The following is a 19,644-nucleotide window of genomic DNA, read 5'->3' as shown; positions in this document are numbered from 1 at the left end:
TTTTGCGTCATTGTCGGAGGAAGTGTAAGAGGGGAGGATTTCTGTTGAGACTACAAGTACTAGTTCCCACCCTTTCAAACCCGCCCATAGGGGGTTGGACCTAATGCGCTAACAGACCTATCACAGATCAGTGCCAGTGCGTTTGATTTCACCATTCATTGTTTACATGCACACCTTTCTTTTCAATCTAACTGAATTCATTCCGATTGGTGAATTTGAATGTAGTGTTTACATGAACGCTAAACAAGTGATCGGTTGATGTGTGTTTTACCCTTGCTAAGAAAATACCCGCTCCTCCGTGAGAGATAGCCCACGAGACCGGTGCATCTCACAGGCGCTCATCAGTAATCACGCCACCGGCTTTTGCGTTCTACAGTCGCCATTCATCACGTTTACTGTGACGAGCAGGACGAGGCTAGGGGAGAACGACGCGAGGCCGGTGGCGTGATCAGTTGATGTGCGTTTTACCCTTGCTAAGAAAATACCTGCTCCTCCGTGAGAGATACAAGACCAGTGCGTCTCACAGGTGTCGGTCATCAGTAATCACGCCACCGGCCTCGCCTCGTTCTCCCGCGGCCCTAGTCTCGTCCTGCGCGACTGTAGAACGCAAAAGCCGAATCCCGGACATTTTGTGCGATCTCAAAAACCCGAGCAGACTCACGGAGACTAACGTTAGTAGCTTAGCTTTGTTTTTTACAACTGCTCTCTAACCGATAGGCGTGGCTTGGGAGTGGCCTAGTAGAGCAGCGAAGCAAGTGCATTCTGGGAGTTGTTGTCTTTCATCCACATGAGCCAAAAATACATTTTCTGGCTTTTCTCAGTCTAGAAGGCTCCAAATTCAAAAGTAATTTCACATTTCTACTACATAAATGACCCAATTTAAATACACATTCATCTTTCCAGAGGTGAAGTATCCCTTTAATATATCAGAGTTTTTTGTTGTGGTGGTGATTAGACGAGATCTGTGGTGACGTCACAATCATACTGCATTGTGGGACATATAGGTGCCTGAAGTGTACAAATGAAGTAGACTCGCTCCCTCTGTCAAAATCGAGGGAGCGAGGGTCTGTCCATATAAACTTCCCTCGTCCACTTCACAAAGTGGAACGCACTTCAAAATGGCGGCGGGGATTCCCCTGAGGGGAAGTGCTTAGCGAAGTTCGCAAGTGCGTGTCTAAAAGTGGACTGGAACGCAGCATGGGTTTGCAGTATATTCTTGGGTTTTCTCCAGCCAATTTTTTGGCGGTCCTATCAGCGAACAGAGGGAGTGGCTGAGAACGATGATGTTGAGGTTGTGCACTAGTTTGAGTTGTAGGGTTACGTCACGACCCAATGTTAGCGAGTGGCTCTGGGCAGATCCAATAGTTTTAGGCTACGTCTACATTAAAGCAGCACTCAGTAGCTTCGGGATTTATTCGCTGTATTCTCGCTTTTTGCTCGCAGGTTTCTCTCTAGAGCTCCCCCCACAGCTTCGGAATAGATATTTGACAACACTGTTGTAAAAACTCTTTGGTGATTCTCAGACACCAGAGGCTAGTAGATCAACGACATCAAAGCAGATGGGACATTCTTTAAAACGTCTTCTTCCTTTGGGTTCGGACAGCGTGAGGGAGCGCAATAATGACAGTATTTGAGCAGATTACTTTTGGCCGTAAAGCAATTGTTTACATCGCGAGACCTGATATCACGCGATACTTCCTGCCGCGCCTGCCGGCGGCCCGCCGTCTCAAAGTTGCAAGTGCGAATTTTCCGCTCACGGGCACCAGGGGGGTGCGAAACGACCACCATTCAACCCGAAATAAGTAATATAACCATTCCAATGACTCCGAAGCTGTTCAGTTAAGGTAAAAAAGTTACTTAGGTCACCTTTAATCCGGGATAGATTTGAAAACGGCGTTTTCGTTTATAAACGCTCTCTCCCTTTACCACTCTACAGATAAGGCGTTGTCGGGAAAATTCGTTTCGCGTTCCTACCCCAAAGCGACAAAATAAAATAAAATTCTTTATCAAAATTTATAAGGAAAGACAAGTACTTTGTTTAGGCTTGGCTTGTAGGGAATTCCAAACTTGCGCACGTATATTCAAACGCACATAACTATAGAACCCATTCTAAATGCGCAATGCCCATCAGCGTTTCTCACAGGTTCACGTTTAAAGTCTGTGTAGAGAGAATGGTGTCGTCTTAGCGGCCCCTAATTTAATAACAAATGATTGTTGCAACGGAAGCAAATCAATCAAAACTAACTTTAGCTGGAAAATAACTTTATTAAAGAACCGCTATAAAGCCAAAACAATCTCTGTTACCTTAAATTATACGCTTATCTATGTAGAGCTGCTTTGAAACAATCTACATTGTTAAAAGCGCTATATAAATGAAGATGACTTGACTTGACTCTGTCCACACTAGAGTTTTCAGGCGTTTTCGGATGTTTCAGTGTGGATGAGAAACTTTTGAAAAACGCCTGAAAACGCTAAATTCACCTTTACTGCGCATACGTAAAACCCCACAAAAGATCACTGATATGATTCAGATGGAAAAATAAATAATGAAGTTATTGCGCAGTTCTTCTGACAGGATAATTTTATTTAGTAAAATATTTCACCATTCACTGATGCGGTCCAGGTCGCACACAGTCACCATGTGTTTGGTCTAAAATGCGACTGCTCTCATGTATTGGACAGGACAGCAAATGTGGGTAAATTCTGTCATCTTTGCACTGCAGGACTGTGATATGAAGAGTGTGCAATGTAGAATATTTTTAGCAACAATGTGAAAGTGAATAGCACATAACAGGCACAATACTGGTATAAACATGAATATCTGTTGGTACAATATGCGTCACATGACTAAATTTACGTCATCGTTTTTAAATACCACCGGTTTCACAGTCCACACTACAACGTGAAAATGGTGTTTTCAAATGTATCCTCTTTGGAGTGCGGTTTCACAAAAGCTTCGTTTTCACTAATAAAAATGCCGTCTCGGTGTGGACGGAAGGCCAAAACAGAGAGAAAAAGATACGTTTTCAAACAAAAACGTATTAGTGTGGACATGGCCTTAAACTTCATCAGAGTACCCGCCTTCAAGGAAGTTAACGCTTGTCAATGGAGAGAGTCTGGTGGTAGGACCAGGCTTGAGGTTAGGATAGCAGTGGAATCCTCAAACATATATTCAATAGAAAACGATACTCCATACAGGGAAGTGTATGTAGCCCAATATTATTTAATATTATGATTGATGATGTTTTTTCTGGAGTTGAACAGAGAATGAGTAAAGCATTATATGCAGATGATGGGGTATTGTGGGTGAGGGGTCGTAACATTGGTGTACTGGAGTCAAGAATGCAGAAAGCAATAGATCAGGTCAAAAAGTGCACATATGAATGGGGCTTTCGTTTATCTGTGGAAAAAAACTCACTATGTTTCACTAAAAAACAGGTAAATCCTAGACTAGATATAAAACTGTATGGACAGTCACTCGAGCAAGAGAGTGTGATAAGATATTTAGGTTAGACACTAAACTTAGTTTTAAAGTCCATGTTCAAAAAATAGTAGATAAATGTAAGAGAGGTATAAATATACTATATATGTTTATCGTTGGGGTGCATCAGGTTCATCAATGAAAATAATGTATATTGCCTTAATTCGCTCAATTTTTGACTATGGATGCATAATATATAATTTTGCAGCCAAAACCACACTGACAGGTTAGGATAGGGTGCAGGCTAAAGCCCTGTGTTTGTGTTGTGGAGCTTTCCGAACATCACCTGTAGCCTCACTGCAAGTAGAAGTAGGAGAGATGCCATTAAAGATCAGGGGGCTCAAATTGGCATGTCATACTGGACAAATCTGCAGGGAGATGAAATAACACACCCTACAAAAAAGGTACTTGAAGACTGTTGGGAGTATGGCCGTACTAACATCAGTAGCTTTGGATGGAATAGGGGAAAAGAGGCAAAAGAGATGGGAATAGACAATATTGCATGCTGCAAAACAATAAGTAAGACTGCCATCCCACCATCTGTTTTCCTATAGTAAATATGAAACAAAAGACATTGTAAAATTTAGAGGCATATATCAAAAATATCCAACCGTATATAGAAACGAGGTATGATACCTCAATACAGATATACACAGATGGATCCAAAGATCCAATAACTGGTAAAATGGATGCAGCTGTATTCATCCCAAATTACAACATTAACATCCAAAAAAGAACGTCAGATCACCTCTCAGTCTTCTCAGTTGAAATAATGGCCATTATTTTAGCATTGCAATGGGTTAGAGGAAGTTAAACCACATATAGGATAATCATCTGATCAGATTCCATGTCCTCCCTATCAAGTATTCAGAGTGGAAAATCTATATGTATACAGATTTTTTAGATTAAATAAATCAATTAATTTTTAAATTAACTCAACAAATAATTATGTACAGTTTACCTGGGTTCCAGTGCATGTGGGTATTGAAGGAAATGAAAAGGTGGATACATTAGCAAAAGAAGTCCTGAAGGCATGAACATAAATATACAAGTTCCACTAAGCAAATTAGAAATTAAAGTTATCATTAAATACACTATTAATAAAATGTGGCAGGATACATGGGATCAGGAAGAGAAAGGAAGACATTTATACAGCTTCCAGAAAGAAGTGATGGTTTGTCTTAATGCTGCGTTCACACCAAACGCGAATCTGCGTCAAAATTCGCGCCTGCCGCGTCTAGTTACACGCGTGACCACTTTGTGTGCATTCGCGCGTCAGAGCGAAATTGACGCGCGTAAAATCAAAAGTTTGAAGCAAAATTTACGCGCGTCAAAGGCGAATTCCGGGGGCGAGAGTTTCGAAACCTGTTGGCGGCCATCTTTTTTAGATGTTTATCGAGCATTAGCAATAGCATTAATCGAGAGAGTCACCGCTCGTATATGCTCTGGAGAGCAGAAACAGCTGCGTAGGGGACATCGTGGCTGTACTCGGGTCCACCAAACCCTCCGGAGGGTTTCAGGAGTTTCACAATTTGCTTCAGGAGGTAGGTTTGGTGGACCTAACGGTGAGGACGCTGACGAGGACAGCGTAGGCCGTATAAAGCCTCGGCCTCGAGTGGTCTCTGCATGACGAGCCCGCGCTGTACAGCCCGGCGCGAGGTTCACCCTCTCCCGCACCTAATCTGTCATTTATTTTTGTTTTGATAATAAATGGAGCCAGCCTCCAAAAGTGAAACCTGTCCTGTGATTTTTTGAAAAGTTTTTATATTGTGTTTGTTGTCTTTACATTAGATTAATAAAGTTTCATATAATCTAGAATAGATATGAAATAAATAGCATTCATTACAAAATGAGTATCTCTCATTGAAATCGAGTTTTTATGTGAAAGATTATTTGCTTTGTTGTGCATTTTAGTCATATTACAAAATAATTTATTGAGGCCAAACATAAAATAACATTATAAACTGTCAGTTCACCACGTGACAGCAGCAAGCAGGCTCCTGATTGGTTAACGCGGCGCGAATTGACGCAGAAGTTCAGATTTTTCAACTCGGGCGGCAGACGCGAATTCGCGTCAAACGCGTGAATGCACAAATAGCACTAATAAATTTCGCGCGTAACCAAACGCTCAATTCGCGCGAATGAGGCGAATTCGCGTCTACCGCGCCGCGCTAAACGCCTCATTCGCGCCGCAAGACCTCCAGACGCGCGTAAACGCGTCTTACCATTGACTTAACATTGAAATCACTCGCGCCAGACGCATATTCGCGTTTGGTGTGAACGCAGCATAAGACGACAGGAGGAAACTGCTTACAAGGTTGAGAATAGGGCACACACGATTAAATGCTGCCTAAAGTTAATAGGAAAACACCAGACTGGATTATGCATTCATTGTGGAGAAGTGGGAAATGTAAAACATATACTCTTGATGTGTAGAAAGTACTCTGAAAAAAGGAAAGAACTAGAGAGCGCAACGGAAAATGGAGTGAGTTTAAAAAACCTATTGAGTTTGCCTGACACACAATCTATAAGGGTGTTAGGATGTTAGGATCTTTATGAAAGAAACTCAGGATTTAGGTTTTATTATTTTATTTTTATTTTTAATTTATTTTATTTTATTTATTTTTAGTTTAGTAACATAAATGACACCCCAATGAGTTCACACCTCAATCCAGAAGATGGCGGTAATGCACTTTGTTCGCAAACTGCCAATAAAAAAAAACAGTCGAAGAAGAAGTTCCTCATGAGAGGTTTTGTTTTTCCCTGGTGAACATCTCTGAGCGTTCCTGCCTGTGTTTTTGTCTTCCCGTGGATTACTCTTGGACTGTTTATTCTCTTCGTGATTCTTTGCTGCCTGCCCTGGACTGTTTTCTATTGTGGACTGATTTATGTAAGTTTGCTGCCTGACCTTATGCCTGTTTTCGCATTACGAGTTGCTTTGTCTCTACTGTTGTGTTTGCTGGTCATTGACCCTGATTGTACGACCAAGATTACTATAAAGTTGCAAAAGTTGCTGAAGCCTCGTTACAATTAAGTGAAGATTTGAGTTTATATTATGGAAGTGCCATAAAACCGGAATAAGGTTATGTATGAGTTTTTCTGCCAACAGTTCAGTGTATTTTTGGACTTTTATTAACGCGCGTTAAAAAAATTAAAAAAACTCCTCATATCATTCTGGTGGATTGAGTCTGTGGAAATGTCGTTTAAATGGGTTTAGCTTTCATTTTCATTTTGATGTTAATGTATGTTTATAGCCATATGTGTGACCTGTGTATTAGATGAATTGCAGAACTGTTAGGGAGGACGGTAATTATGTCTTTTCTCATGCATCCTTCAGCTGAAAGACTGTTGATTGTCTCTAGGGCTGCACGATAAAAAATTACATTGCGTTATTTTATTTTTCTGCGATATGTATTGAATAGGTCTATTTGGAAAGAATGAATCATTCTAGAATGACTGGGCTGATTTTTTATGAAGTAAATCTGTATAGAAAGTAATAAACAAATTACAAGCACAATTAAATACAATAGAACAAAGACATAGATGAAAAAAATCAGGTAAATTAACTGTATTCAGGTACAGAGTCAGACATTGAATAATCAAATGTAACATAACACTGCATATAGTCTTCACTGTATAAATTAAATATAATTAATTTAATTAATTATCTTTGTTAAAACAGCAAAATTAATTTTCTCTTTCTTTTTTTGTTGTTTGATTATCATTGGTGACAAACTGCTGTGAGTGTATTATATAGTATATTTAGACAAATGCACAGATCCAATATAATGAATAGCCTAATATGCATCCATTTTCTTTCTCAATTGTTTACAACACTCAAAATTGGTCTTCGGTGGTGGATGACGGACACTGTCATCCTTTCTTGCCTTTTTTTTTAAAGCTATGATTTTACCACTGGATTTCAAAGCTTTGTGAGATAAAATCCTTCTTTGCTAGACCAAATAATTATTTTGGTATATGATCATATCAATTTCAAGTAGCAATAAAAAGTTGATTTTATTATTAGTCTAATTTTCTACAATATACAATTGAATACAATAGCAGCGAGCTAAAAACTTGCTTTGCACTTTTTTTTTTTTTTCTGGTTTCGCCTCACTCCAGTCTAAACTAAAGAAATGTTCTACACATTGTCATATAGGCTAACCTGAAAATACCTGGGGGGTGCTGGATGGCAGAGGCTAAATATACATTAATTGCGCAGATATTAAATAAAAAATAATAATTAGGCTACTATTCAACACAAAGAAACATGAATACTTATTCATGTTTCTTTTTTATTTTTAACGATTGCAAAAATTAACTATATTAATCAGAATTTTTTTTCTGTTATGTTCACCATTTAAAAAAAACTTTTGTTTTTAATATATTTTATAATGTAGTAATTTCCCAGTTAATCTTCTAAACAACATACAGTATATTTTTATGTCTAACAGGTAGGAAATATACATAAATTGAATAAAGTTATCAAAGAGTTTGCACTGCATGAATTTTAAATTATATATATATATATATATATATATATATATATATATATATATGATATAATCCTTAAAGTTACAAAAGTTCTATAGTCAAAAGCAGTGAGTGTTTTTCTTAGTTACCTTTGTTCTTTGATTAACTTTACTGACAGACAGCTTTATTGGCTGCTGTTCCTTTAAAGGAATATGACGACTTTTTGGGACTTTAGCTTAAATTCACCGTATCCCCCAGAGTTAGATAAGTCCATACATACCCTTTTCATGTCTGTGCGTGCTGTAACTCTGTCTGACGCACCCACTGCTAGTCTAGCTTAGCACAAAGACTGGAGGAAAACGGCTCCAGCTAGCATACTGCTCCCAATAAGTGACAAAATAACGCCAACATTTTCCTATTTACATGTTGTGATTTGTGTAGTCAAAGCGTGTACAAATAACAAGGTCACATGAGACACAGCCATCTTGTAACCGTATAGATACTGGGAACAATATTCTCAGAAGGGGAAGCACTGCTACTTGGGCGGAGTGATTGGCACAACACTCTGCTCCTCACCACGGGGCTTCTCAGGTGCTGCGAGCAAAGCACTCCGCAGAAGTAGCAGTGCTTTGTCTTGTGTGTGATTATCCCGGCAGTTAGGACATCGCACAAGATTTGTGTCAACACAGAAAACAATTCATCACTGGATAGTAGGGCTGGGCGATATGGCCCAAAAAAAATATCACGAACATTTTTTTTATATCAGTCGATATCGATAATTATCACGATAAAAGTCAAATCTTTATTTCTTTCAAGTTTAAAGGCAGATTTTTGCTCCTAAGTGAAAGTTGTAGAAACCAGAGCGTTAACTGTGGTTTTAAACTACTCTTTATTGTCAGAACATATCAGGACAAACACTTGCCAAACAGGTGAACATTTCACAAATCTGAGGTAGAACATTCAAACATTTGTCATTTTTCCTTAACAAAATAAATATATTTATTGGACAATTTCTTAGTTTCTGCATGTGCTAATTTTTTTTTTTGGAAAAATGTAATATTCTGACTGTTTGAGTTTTATTAAACTTAACCATTGGTCATCCAGTATCATGCATTTAGATCATGACAACCACAGATGAAACCAGGCATAGCCTGTAGCACCTCACTATCATGGCAACTTTACGGTTTCTATGGTATTTGTATGAAAAACAGTAGCCTAAATACATTATTAAATACTGTAATTATATTACATTAGTCCTTTAATACATTGTCTACATTAATAATATAATACAATTCAATATGTATATCCCACATTTCATGGTGCAGTTAATATAGGCTAATATTACAGTAAATCCATGGTAAATGATGAGAATTTGTAGACGGAAAAGCCTTCTGACAGTCTCTTTGCTCAGTGTTTCTCCTGTTTGTCAGCGCTGTTTCATCTGCCTTTAAACTTAAATCACTGAGACATTTGTGTTCCTCGCTGAATTCAAGCGCTTCTCACTGGATGTCGTGACGAGAGTGATCAGAGTAAACGCATCTGCTCTAGTGAGCTCGCGCTGCCGTTTGGACTTTGACCCGAGCGGATAAATGGTCCGTGTGGTGCGCGGTTCAAATGAGTTCCGCTTTTGGCGCATAAACATTATCGAACATTTATCGACCTCTTGATATCGTTTTATCGAGAGAAATTATATCGCGATAATTATCGTTATCGTTTTATCGCCCAGCCCTACTGGATCGATTTTTTTTTTTTTTGGTTTATGTCATCTGAATATGTGGAAAGCTTTTTCAGAGAAGATAAGGCAACATTTTTTAGCACAATTCGCAACCAGCGGTAGTTCAGGAAAAAAAAAATCTCAAAATGCTTCACGTTAAACTTTGGTCTTCGGACCTTTTACCATCGTGTCAATTCTTAAAGATATTCAGTCAACTCAATTTATTAATATGCGCGAGGGAGGGAGAGAGAGCAAGACAGTTTGAAGACGGTTTAGAGTGTGTGCGCGACCAGAGCTTTCCCTGTTAATCAAGCGCAGCAGTCATCTACATCACTCACCGGTCAAATAAGGCTTTGGCGCCACCAAAAAATTGTTAATGCAGGAAGGGCTTTCTGACTTAATTTTGATACAGCCTGGATCTGGCGGACTACAATAAACCTTGGATAAACGGAGAGACATATTAGCGTAGACGCCATCCTTCTTATGATGTAACAAGTACATTAGGATTTATGGGGAGTGTTCCCGGTCCCGGCTGACCTAATCTATGCAGCCTAAAATTTAAATATAGAAGTCTATAATTAGGGGTGTAAGAAAAAATCGATACACATGAGTATCGCGATATTTTATTTTGCAATACTGTATCGATTTTCAAAAACGCAATATCGATTTTTTTTTTTTTTTTTTTTTTTTTTTTTTTTTTTCGTCCAAAAATATTCATGGTAAGACTGTGGTTCACGTTTACGTTGTTTAAAAGGCTCGCGTCCACTGGCACGGAGCGAGCGGAGCAAGCGTTTTCAATTCATTCCATGGAAGTCGAGCTTCACGCTCAGCAGTGCATTTTGGGATTGACAGTGGACCGGAGAAAGCGTTGAGAGCGACTGAGAGCGTAAAAAGGTTGGGCAGTTCTCGACTTTATGCAGATATCAAGCGAAAAACGCGGTCGGCAGTTTATGATGGATTTAGTGCCTAAATCATTTTGTTTACAAATTAGACGCTTTGCAGTTGTTTATATATGTTAAAGATTTTATTTTGGATTTGTTTATTGTTATTATATTGGCTGGGTTTATAAAATTGAAAGGATCTTTGCTTGGTGCATTTGGAAACAAAGCTTGTCTATTTCTAAATGTAATCGCGTGCATGATGATTATACTGTCCGTGTGTTGAAAAAACAAACACACTCGTAACAGACACACCCCAAAGCGGAGACGTTACAGCGTTGCCAGCGGCACCGAGCGTAGTTTTGCCGCTGTAGTGGACGCGCACCGTGAAGCTGCGTTCACACCAAACGCGAATAGAGTGTCTGGCGCGAGTGATTTCAATGTTAAGTTAATGCAAAGACGCGTTTACGCGCGTCTGGAGGTCCTGTGGCGCGAATGAGGCGTTTAGCGCGGCAGACGTTAATTTGCCTCATTCGCGCGTCCAGTTCTTTTAAAATCTTTTATCACATAAAAACTTGATTTCAATAGGCCAATATGACACATTCATTTTGTTCACTTTCTTTCATTTTCGTCCAGTTCACGTTGTTGTTTTGTATTGTGACAGGGGCTATGTATTTTCTTTTATTATGGCCTACTTGAGAAATATAAAAATTTGCTCACTAAGAACCTGTGAACCACAATACCAAACTGGCAGTCTGATTTTCTGTGAACTGAATTGTTAACCTAAAGTAAACTTCTTTGACTTTTATGCACATCATGTCTTTTTTTAAATATTATTTTTTCAAAAATTATAGTCCTACTTTTAAAAAATCCCAATATATCGCCTTATGCACAGTATCGAAATATATTGCAATATATTGAATCGTGACCCATGTATCGTGATACGTATCGTATCGCCAGATTCTTGCCAATACACAGCCCTATCTATAATGTGTTATAATTTGAACTGACATAGTGTGTCTGCTTCCCGAACAGTGTTAGGAAGATTGTTTCAAAGTTTTGGTGCTAAATAGGAAAAGGATCTACTGCCAGCAGTCGACTTATCAACTGGCCATAATTTTGAGATCGCAATGGATGTGAAGGACTATAATGCGCTAAGAGCTCACTAGCTTCGCAAATGAAAGATTGGTATCAAAGAGCACACCCAGGTTCCCAACCGACAACGGAGACTTGCCAGTGCAGCCATCAAGTGTTAGACAGTATTCTAGGTTATTACGTGAGGACGTTTTTTGTCCAATAATTAGAATCTGTTTTTTTTCATAATTAAGTAGTAGAAAATTGCTAGTCATCCAGTTTTTTTTATATCGGCTATGCATTCTGTTGATTTTGTGAATTGGCAAGTTTCGTCAGGGTGTGAAGAAATATACAGCTGAGTACCATCAGCATAACAGTGAAACTAATGCCATTCAGAAGAGAAAGAACATTTATTTATTTACACCCCCAACCAGTAAACACAACGAAAATAAACTTTAAAGTGTTCCAAATATATATAGTAAAAAAAAAAGGAACTTTAAGAAAATGCTATAAAATTCACCAAATGAAAAGAAGAGCATGAGTGTTGCCAAATCAAAGAACTAAATAAAACAAAACACCTCTAACTATAACCTTTAAATCTAACCTAGCTAAATCGAAAGAAAAATCACAAAGAAACATCTTCAGCATGCTACACGCACACAGGTAACTTACCTCCGCTGACTGTCAAACAAAAACGTACAACTTGGGTTGTCAGTCCTAAGCTGCAACAGTCCTAAAACTAATGAACTAATACCACACAACCTGCTTTGTGAAGCACAATGTAGACTGTCACATGACATTCTAACTTGCTCTCCTCACTCCTAACCCCGAAATAAGAGCACAAGGGCACGGGAAGATGCCACATTCAAAACAAAAATCAGCAAACTAAAACAAAACAAAAACAGATTAACAGCAAATGAGGGTAACAAAAATAACAAATTGGGCTACATAATAGAACTCTGAGAGGCACGCGCGAACATGCAAACAAAGCCCCTCCTCGAAAACGGCTGACATCGCCTTTTATAGCCAACTTCTGGCGGAGCGTCATGGAGACGCAATCAAATCCCAGATGACTGACAGGATCTGAAGCCAATCAGAATCTGATGAAAAACACAGATCATGAATACACAAACATGACTGATCGTAACACACAGCATTGGACTATTTTCTTTAAAGGAGAACTCCGGTCAATTTAAAGGGGTCATATAATGGTACATGCACTTTTACAAGCTGATTGTACTGAAATGTGTGTTGGCAGTACACAACCATCATAAAATGATAAAAATCCATCCAGTGTTTTTTTGTTTTTTAATTTTCTTATATGTTTCCTCCCATCTCAAATCAAGCTGTTCGATTTTGTGACGTCACAAAATCGACGCCCTGCCCACGATGGTTGATTGACAGGAGCGTTTCAACACATACCCGTCCTCGCACCCTCGTGAGCGAGCTGTCAATCATAGCCCGCGCCGACCGGCGCGTTCAGTGTTGATAGCTGGAGCACTGAGTAGAATGGCTTCTAAGCGATTGTGGTGTTCTGTTCTTCGGTGCAATAACGAACACAGCAGTCATGTTGATGTTCCTAAATCCGTACAGCTGAAGACGCAGTGGCTGAGTTTGTTTTCGAAGGGAATTGTCCCCACGATCAACGTCAATGCTTTCATGTTTGCGCGAGTCATTTCACCAGACTGCTTTACAAACGAGGGTCAGTAAAAAGCTGGTTATTTGCTAAGAAGCTGCTCCTGAAAAAAGGATCAGTACCAACTATTCGTGTTCCTGCTGCACCTCCAGAAGAACTGAAGTGAGTGTAACGTTTTATTAATCTTTATATTAATCTTTGCAAACCGCTTGCACGCTTCACGATGAATGCGGCTGTTTACACTCAGGGTACATTACGGCATGTTTTCTATGTATGACGTTCTCAATATAATTCATAATCCCATGTTTATAATGAATAACGCGTTATGGTTATTGTGTTACAAACTGCGTACGCACAGAACGGAGGGGCGGGGTGAGCAAAGCTCATTATCGTTTAAAGACACATGCACTTAAACGGCGTGCTGAAAACAGAGCTGTTTTTGACCAGGTAAAATGAGTGTTTTCTTACAATACTAATGAGAATTTTTAATTAAAGTATATTACAAACTTTTAATTTAGACCCTAAATAATCATATTAGCTTGTACAAAAATGACATTATATGACCCCTTTAACATTGAGCTAATTTTTTTGTACATGTGAGTGAGTTTATTTAGAGTGAACACGGTGAATCTGACTGCAGTAGATGTGAAAGAAATGAATAAAAATGATAATAATTCAGCCAGCGAAAATACCTGTATTTACATCCTGTTTTCGGTCGAAGTCCATAGTAATCGATTGTCGAGTTCACGAACTTCACGCGCATAGGTTTAGTACCTATGATCACGCGCGTGAACTCGACAATTGACTACTTTGTGTACATAGTGTTTTTCCTTGATGCCTCATTTCAGCCAATCATGCCGCATGCGTCAATGACGTTGAAGAGATTAACCCCTGAGGTATCGAAATTTGGTACCGAATGACAAGCAATGTTTCGATACTCGATAGTATCGAGTCAATTCGGTCGGTACCTAAAAAGTGTCGATCTTGATACCCAGTCCTACATGCAAATGATAAACTTTCACTCTATGATGGTTAAACTTTGCAATTAATCTGTGAATCACAAGCATTACGGTCCGGGGAACTGCTGGCCTTTACTGATCATGAATCACGGATCAACTACGATACCTATACTTGACATCGCACATCGCGATATTGATGCTAAAATGATACGTCGTGCAGCCCTATTGTCCTCTGTCAATAAACTGCAGATGTGGTTCAGTTGTGTTGCTGGGTGAAATCTGCTATATATTTACAAGACATTTTTGTAAAAATTCACTGGTGTTTAATTTGATTTGTATTTAAGTTCAAAGACAACAAAAATTAGCCTATTATCTGAATAACCAGATTCTCGTTTAATTCTATAGTTACCCTCTACACAAAAAAAAAGCATGCATTTTTTTAATTAGTTCAAATGCTTAATATATTGTTAGATGCCAATCATAAGAGCTGTGGAAAATAAGCAAATAATCTAGGAATATAAATGCACTTATATCATTATCATGTACAGCAGTTGTCGTTCACATTTTGACTATTAACAAGAGGATTACAAAACTAACCTTTGGTACATCAAAAATATAATATTTGATAGGCAGATCTCACTTGTTTTCTGTTATTAAATCAGGGTTCACTTGAAAATTCACATTTATCCTCCAGAACTCATTCTAACAACTTAATGTTTTAATATGTTTCAGACCAGATGGAGGTGAAAGAGCAAAGACAAGAACTGAAGTTAAAGGTGATGATGCTGTAGTTTGTTTCAGCCTTAATGTGCTAAAAACAGGGAATTTTTGGAAACAAATAGCTGCTCGGTTTAACATGATGACTTTGTACTTTTTAAATGCAGATTGGATAAAACACAGTGATCACAGTTCACACCTGCAGTGAAGCCCCTCCCACAACAATTCACCAATAAATACTGGGAATATTCCCATCATCCTACAAGAGAAGGACAAACTCCAGGAGTAGCAGCTGAAATCTGTGTGACTGTTAAAGATGGAGTTTATTAAAGAGGAGATTGAAGACATGAGGGATCCAGAACCATCCAGAATAAAACATGAAGATACTGAGGAACAAATAGGTTGGTGTCCATTCTTGATTCTTCATTGTTGACTGCTTTGGTAGATGTGAATTAATAAGCTGTATATGGATGATAAATTAGAGTAATACATCCAAATGATCATAACCTTGTATATAGCAGTTGTCAATAGGGCTGTCGCGGTGAAGGAATTTGTGTGAAAATGAGTGGCTCAATAGCATGGTATGCGGTATTATTGCCATTTATTTATTTATTTTGATTTATTTATATTTATTTGTTGCTACATAAAGTGTTATGAAGTGGTCAGCATGCACAAAAATGAGTACATTTTCAGTAACCGAAACTAAATAGCGTCTCTGCGCATTGAAAGGCTGTCACTTGGTTACATTGTTACGGCAACGGACTGTCTTTGAATGAGTCATTAACCCCCTGGGGTCGGTAATCACGCCGGTGTGATAGGTTCGCTTTTTTTCTTATCAGTGCAAAAGAGACTCAAAATACTCTGTTAATTTTGATCTTATGTATAAGTGTTATACATCATTTTGTCAAGTGTCTATTTTTTTTTTGAGTATACTCACAAAAAAAGTGTTGTGCTTTTTGCCAAATAAAGAAAAATAAACATGATGCAAGTTGTGCCTTCTCTCTGTCAATGAAGTCATTCTGAAATGCGTACAAAAATGAACTATAACTCAACGTATCAGTCAAACAGGCATACAGACACACAGGCATGAGAAATGTCAGTCGTTCTCATCTCAGCTCATTATATCTCATTAAGTGTTAATGTGACCACACCAACGCAGAGCGTGCGCTATTCAAACGCAAATGATCTGAGGCGATCCATACAAACGTGTCAACGCCCACATCAGCTCGATAAAACGCACGTTTTTAATGGCACGAGTTTAATCAGACTCATGTACTTTACGACGCTGTGAGGAATAATACTATCTTAATAATAATCTTGATTTATTTTTATTTTTTTATCTAAATAAAAATTTACCTCAGAAGTGATGGTAGTTTCATTTCGAGGAGCAATGGATCCAGCTGAGGAATAGGTAAGTTCTTTATTTTTTCTGCTCATATACACACACGCGTTCTTCTTCGGAGGTAAAGCCAATGTAAGCTCACGGCACGTCTTTCCAACTCGACGAAAAGCAGAGACTTGTGAAGTTTGTCGGTGCTTTGTTTTTGAGGTAATGAGCGCGTTCGCGTTCCATGTGGAGATTTGCATGTGAATGTCTTTTGCGCGAGTAGGCGTGGTCAAATTAAAAAATAATTAGGAAGCGTTTGAGAAGCTGGACATCTTGTTGGTTTAATACAAATTACTTAAACAGAGAATATTTGTTTTCAGTTTGAATCTGATCATTTAAAAGTACACACTTAAATGTTTATAAAGGTATATGGCTCATAAATGTGTGACAAGTATTCGCTGAGTTTTGTTTCAGTTTATAGACGTGCTCAAGAAAAAAAAAGTTCACCGCGACGGAGAGGCAGAACGCACACCCTGTTTATTTTCTTTATTTTACAAAAGCACAATGTTTTGATTTGATTGTAAGTGGACACATACAAAAGTAGAAATATCACAGATTATTTTTTTATATTTCTTTTTTCTGTATGACCATAAATGACGGAGTAATTTAAGTTTATAGTGCTACAATGTGAAGAAAATCCAGCAAAACGCGCGGGCGCGTTTGTCGACCTCAGAGGGTTTAACTGTATTTCTGTGTATTTTAGACCAGGAGAGAGTGAAAGAGCAAAGACAAGAACTGAATGAAGTGGAGGAGGAACATCATAACTTTACAATTCAAAGAACAAAAGCCAAGACGCACACCTGCACTCAGTGTGGAAAGAGTTTCTCACGGAAAGGAAACTTTAACATACACATGAGAATTCACACTGGAGAGAAACCGTATACATGTACTCAGTGTGGAAAGAGTTTCACTGGTGAATCGGGTCTCAAATATCATCTACACATTCACACAGGAGAAAAACCATTTAACTGTGATCAGTGTGGAAAAGATTTTATTTCATCATCAAAACTAAAAGATCACCTGAAAGTTCATTCGGATGAGAGGCCTTATGTGTGTTCTCTCTGTGGAAAGAGTTTTTCAAGGCCGGACAGTTTTAAACAGCACCAGAAATCACATAATGAAGTGAGAGATCATGTGTGTTGTGACTGTGGGAAGAGCTTTACTACATCTGTATGTCTGGAACGGCATCAAAGAATTCATACTGGAGAAAAACCTTACAAGTGCTCATATTGTGACAAGAGTTTCACTCAGTCTGGATCTTTGAGAGTACATGAGCGAGTTCACACTGGAGAGAAGCCGTACAATTGCACTCTGTGTGAGAAGAGTTTCATAGAGAAAGGAAACCTCAAGACACACATGAGAATTCACACTGGAGAGAAACCGTATCCATGCACTCAGTGTGGAAAGACTTTTTCTCGTTCATCAATTCTAAGTCATCATCTGCGTGTTCACTCTGGAAATAAGCCATTTAACTGTGATCAGTGTGGTAAAGATTTTATTTCATCATCAAATCTAAAAGATCACCTTAAAGTTCATTCAGGTGAGAGGCCTTATGTGTGTTCTCTCTGTGGAAAGCGTTTTTCTCAGCATTTCTGTTTTAAACAGCACCAGAAAACACACAAAGAAGTGAGAGAGTATATGTGTTGTGACTGTGGGAAGAGCTTTACTACAGCTGACAATCTGAAACGGCACCAAAGAATTCATACTGGAGAAAAACCTTACAAGTGCTCATATTGTGACAAGAGTTTCTCTCAGTCTGATTCTCTAAAATCACACGAGCGAGTTCATACTGGAGAGAAGCCGTACAACTGTACTCAGTGTGGGAAGAGTTTCACCCAATCAAGTAATCTAGGGACTCATATTAAAAAGCATTGTTCTGTGTCACAGCGAGCAAAAGTTTAGTTAGATTCACAGGTAACAATTTACAATAACAGGGCATGAATAATCATGTACTAATTCCTGAATACTTCAACATGAACTCATGTTTAGTGAAGATATGAACCACTGAAGAGCGATCCTTAACTATGACAGGAGTCATAATGATTCATGCATGAATAACAGTAGACTTAAACATGTTAGTACAGTTTAGATAGATAATGCTTTAATTAACGTTTAGGGGTAAACTAAATCAATCAGGCTCCGTAAGAATAAATAAGAACTAATCTACATTTTAATTAAACATATAATTTAATACTGCCATAATTTAAACTGTAATATCATAATCTGCCATCTGCAGCTTTGTGACAAATACTTGGAATGATTATTTAGCCATTATTTACACAGATCCAAACATGGAAAATAGACTAATAACTAAACCGTTTTCTGATTTTTATTGTTAATGTAGGCCCATGTTTTAGTAATAGCTACTTTTCTTCCTGGAACTACAGTATGTAGGGTTTGTTTCTGATGGGTCATTAGTGGAGCCCCCGGTGCTCGCTCGGCACATTAGTTGTGTTCCTTTGGTAATGCTGGCATTTTAATCTCATAAATATTGACTGCTTTGGTAAAGAAAATTAATTATTAAAGACATGTTTGCATGTATGTTGTATTTGGGAGTTTTCAGGAGATTGTACAGTAATTAACTCTTTTTAGTTGTTGAAATGTATATACTTCGATTAGCATTAGCTTATAGCTCATGCCCTATTTTGCATGTAAACGTGCCTTATGTGTGTCTTTACATGTATGTTTGGGTTTTCTTTTAAGTCCATATATGTTTAATTGTATAAATAAAATAAAAGAACTACACATCATTTGTATCTTTTGTTTTTGTGTAGCATGGGTGTAAAGGAATAAGGATATGACACTCTTATTGTATATGTTTATTCATTTTTTAGATTTGTATGATTTGTAAGTGCATCATTGTGTCATGACTTTACTTGAGGAGGCACATCATAATTAATTATTAACTAACCATACACTAACATAGGGCTGTGCAATTAATTGAATTTCGATTTCGATTTTGGCTCCCAACGATCACCAAAATAGTACAATCGAGTAAAAACTATTATTTTGCTATATTCAGTTTTGAAAGAACGCTCTAATTTTATCTTGTGTTCTGAATGACGCGCACATCCGCCCCTCACGATGCCATAAACTCTCTCAGCTTGAATGTTTAAACTGAAAAGACTTAAAAAGAAGTGAAAATGATAAACTTCAGTTACGATGCAATGCTGGCCTGATTGTGCAAGTAACAATTCCGTCATGCCCCGACCCATTTTGAGAGACCGAGAGAGAGAAGACGCAGCACCGCTGAACACTCGCGCGGTTTGTGAAATTGCGTCTTGGAGAAAGTTTTAAAATTATTGATTTGATTTTATAATCTGTG

The 19,644-nt window shown here is 38.2% G+C and overlaps 1 protein-coding gene across 1 annotated transcript; it reads left to right on the top strand.

The window, feature by feature from the left end:
- The first annotated feature begins 4,708 nt into the window (after positions 1-4,708).
- LOC311296635 (uncharacterized protein) lies at positions 4,709-19,134 on the top strand. Its single transcript, XM_084418500.1, has 4 exons — positions 4,709-6,371; positions 14,948-14,991; positions 15,100-15,333; positions 17,023-19,134. The coding sequence occupies exons 3-4, from the start codon at positions 15,249-15,251 to the stop codon at positions 18,219-18,221; spliced, it is 1,284 nt and encodes a 427-aa protein (XP_084274626.1). The 5' UTR covers positions 4,709-6,371; positions 14,948-14,991; positions 15,100-15,248; the 3' UTR covers positions 18,222-19,134.
- The last annotated feature ends 510 nt before the right edge of the window (positions 19,135-19,644 follow it).

The sequence above is a fragment of the Rutilus rutilus genome, assembly GCF_951802725.1.
Source record: "Rutilus rutilus genome assembly, chromosome: 9".
Taxonomy (NCBI): Eukaryota; Metazoa; Chordata; class Actinopteri; order Cypriniformes; family Leuciscidae; genus Rutilus; species Rutilus rutilus.
The sequence above is the reverse complement of the archived record's forward strand: the minus strand, read 5'-3'. Positions and strand labels throughout refer to the sequence as shown.

What these genes read in the sequence shown, in the direction of transcription:
- LOC311296635 (XM_084418500.1), top strand. Translation starts at nt 15,249, where the DNA reads ATGGAGTTTATTAAAGAGGAGATTGAAGACATGAGGGATCCAGAACCA. An exon ending in AGATACTGAGGAACAAATAG is followed by an intron (nt 15,334 to 17,022) that starts GTTGGTGTCCAT and finishes TGTGTATTTTAG; the next exon opens with ACCAGGAGAGAGTGAAAGAG.